Here is a 2,837-nt window from a genome sequence, read left to right on the forward strand (position 1 = left end):
TACCTTTGCAGCAGTTTCTGTGTGTGAGTTTTTGTGGTAGAATTCTACGGCAACTACGTACTCTCCTCTCTCATCCTTTTTGCTCCATTCCTAATCTCCAATTTTCTTTTCTTTTTTGAGGTTTGGTTGTACCAGCAATTTTACTTACAGCTTTGAGTTTTTTTGACTGCGAGCAAACTGCATTCGTTGTGGTGTTAATGTGTTTAGCAGCTTCCTTTCTTTCTTTGAACTTTGTTGGTTTAATGGTGAATATGTTTGATATTTCCCCGACACATGGTGGACAAATTATGACAGTTAGTAACACTATAGCTAACTTTCCAGGCATTTTAACACCATATACTGTAGCTCAATTTACACCTAATGTAAGTATAACTAATATAGCTGGTATTTTAACACCATATACTGTAGCTCAATTTACACCTAATGTAAGTATAACTAATATAGCTGGTATTTTAACATCATATACTGTAGCTCAATTTACACCTAATGTAAGTATAACTAATATAGCTGGTATTTTAACACCATATACTGTAGCTCAATTTACACCTAATGTAAGTATAACTGATATAGCTGGTATTTTAACACCATATACTGTAGCTCAATTAACACCTAATGTAAGTATAACTAATATAGCTGGTATTTTAACATCATATACTGTACCTCAATTTACACCTAATGTAAGTATAATTGATATATCTAGTATTTTAACAGCATATACTGTAGCTCAATTAACACCTAATGTAAGTATAACTAATATAGCTGGTATTTTAACACCATATACTGTAGCTCAATTAACATCTAATGTAAGTATAACTAATATAGCTGATATTTTAACACCATATACTGTAGCTCAATTTACATCTAATGTAAGTATAACTAATATATCTGGTATTTTAACACCATATACTGTAGCTCAATTAACACCTAATGTAAATATAACTAATATAGCTGGTATTTTAACATCATATACTGTACCTCAATTTACACCTAATGTAAGTATAATTGATATATCTAGTATTTTAACACCATATACTATAGCTCAATTTACACCTAATTTAAGTATAATTGATATATCTAGTATTGTAACAGCATATACTGTACCTCAATTTACACCTAATGTAAGTATAATTGATATAGCTAGTATTTTAACACCATATACTGTAGGTCAATGTACACCTAATGTAAGTATAATTGATATATCTAGTATTTTAACACCATATACTGTAGGTCAATTTACACCTAATGTAAGTATAATTGATATATCTAGTATTTTAACACCATATACTGTAGGTCAATTTACACCTAATGTAAGTATAATTGATATATCTAGTATTTAAACACCATATACTGTAGGTCAATTTACACCTAATGTAAGTATAATTGATATATCTAGTATTGTAACAGCATATACTGTAGGTCAATTTACACCTAATGTAAGTATAATTGATATATCTAGTATTGTAACACCATATACTGTAGGTCAATTTACACCTAATGTAAGTATAATTGATATATCTAGTATTTTAACACCATATACTGTAGGTCAATTTACACCTAATGTAAGTATAATTGATATATCTAGTATTGTAACAGCATATACTGTAGGTCAATTTACACCTAATGTAAGTATAATTGATATATCTAGTATTGTAACAGCATATACTGTAGGTCAATTTACACCTAATGTAAGTATAATTGATATATCTAGTATTTAAACACCATATACTGTAGGTCAATTAACACCTAATGTAAGTATAATTGATATATCTAGTATTTAAACACCATATACTGTAGGTCAATTTACACCTAATGTAAGTATAATTGATATATCTAGTATTTAAACACCATATACTGTAGGTCAATTTACACCTAATGTAAGTATAATTGATATATCTAGTATTTTAACACCATATACTGTAGGTCAATTTACACCTAATTTAAGTATAATTGATATATCTAGTATTTAAACACCATATACTGTAGGTCAATTTACACCTAATTTAAGTATAATTGATATATCTAGTATTTTAACACCATATACTGTAGCTCAATTTACACCTAATGTAAGTATAACTAATATAGCTGGTATTTTAACACCATATACTGTAGGTCAATTTACACCTAATGTAAGTATAACTAATATAGCTGGTATTTTAACACCATATACTGTAGCTCAATTTACACCTAATTTAAGTATAATTGATATATCTAGTATTGTAACACCATATACTGTAGGTCAATGTACACCTAATGTAAGTATAATTGATATATCTAGTATTTAAACACCATATACTGTAGGTCAATTTACACCTAATTTAAGTATAATTGATATATCTAGTATTGTAACACCATATACTGTAGGTCAATTTACACCTAATGTAAGTATAACTAATATAGCTGGTATTTTAACACCATATACTGTAGCTCTATGAACATCTGATGTCATATAAAACCGTAAGCATACCGTTCGAAGGAGCTAGATACAGATTTATCATTACTACAGCGCAAGAGGTTTGGTGTTTAAGAAGCCTCTTCAGTCAGACATTAGAAAAGAGTAAATTAATTTACCTTATTACACAGTAAAACATTCCCAATATAGGAATAGAATCAATCAAAATCACGAGACATCGATTATATTTTCAGAATACTAGAGAACAGTGGCAGAAAATGTTCTTTCTTACTGCTGGAATTCTAACGTTTGGTGCGCTTTGTTTTGTTGTTTTTGGAAAAGTTACGGTGGAGAAATGGTCAGTACCTACAGAAAAGAAAGAAGAAGCTATTGGTCTGAGCTGTGTGGTTGAAAATGGTGAGATTACTGAAAAGAACTACACTCCTGA

General features: G+C 29.2%; 1 protein-coding gene across 1 annotated transcript; it reads left to right on the plus strand.

Annotated features, from left to right (window-relative positions):
• Positions 1–122: 122 nt before the first annotated feature.
• LOTGIDRAFT_70206 (hypothetical protein) lies at positions 123–2,772 on the plus strand (the record flags this gene model as incomplete). The annotated part of the gene is made up of 2 exons (XM_009050796.1): positions 123–362; positions 2,644–2,772. Coding segments are annotated over 2 exons (369 nt in total), but the record flags the coding sequence as incomplete, so codon positions are not given.
• Between the last annotated feature and the right edge of the window lie 65 nt (positions 2,773–2,837).

Source organism: Lottia gigantea, assembly GCF_000327385.1.
Source record: "Lottia gigantea unplaced genomic scaffold LOTGIsca_1557, whole genome shotgun sequence".
Lineage (NCBI taxonomy): Eukaryota > Metazoa > Mollusca > Gastropoda > Lottiidae > Lottia > Lottia gigantea.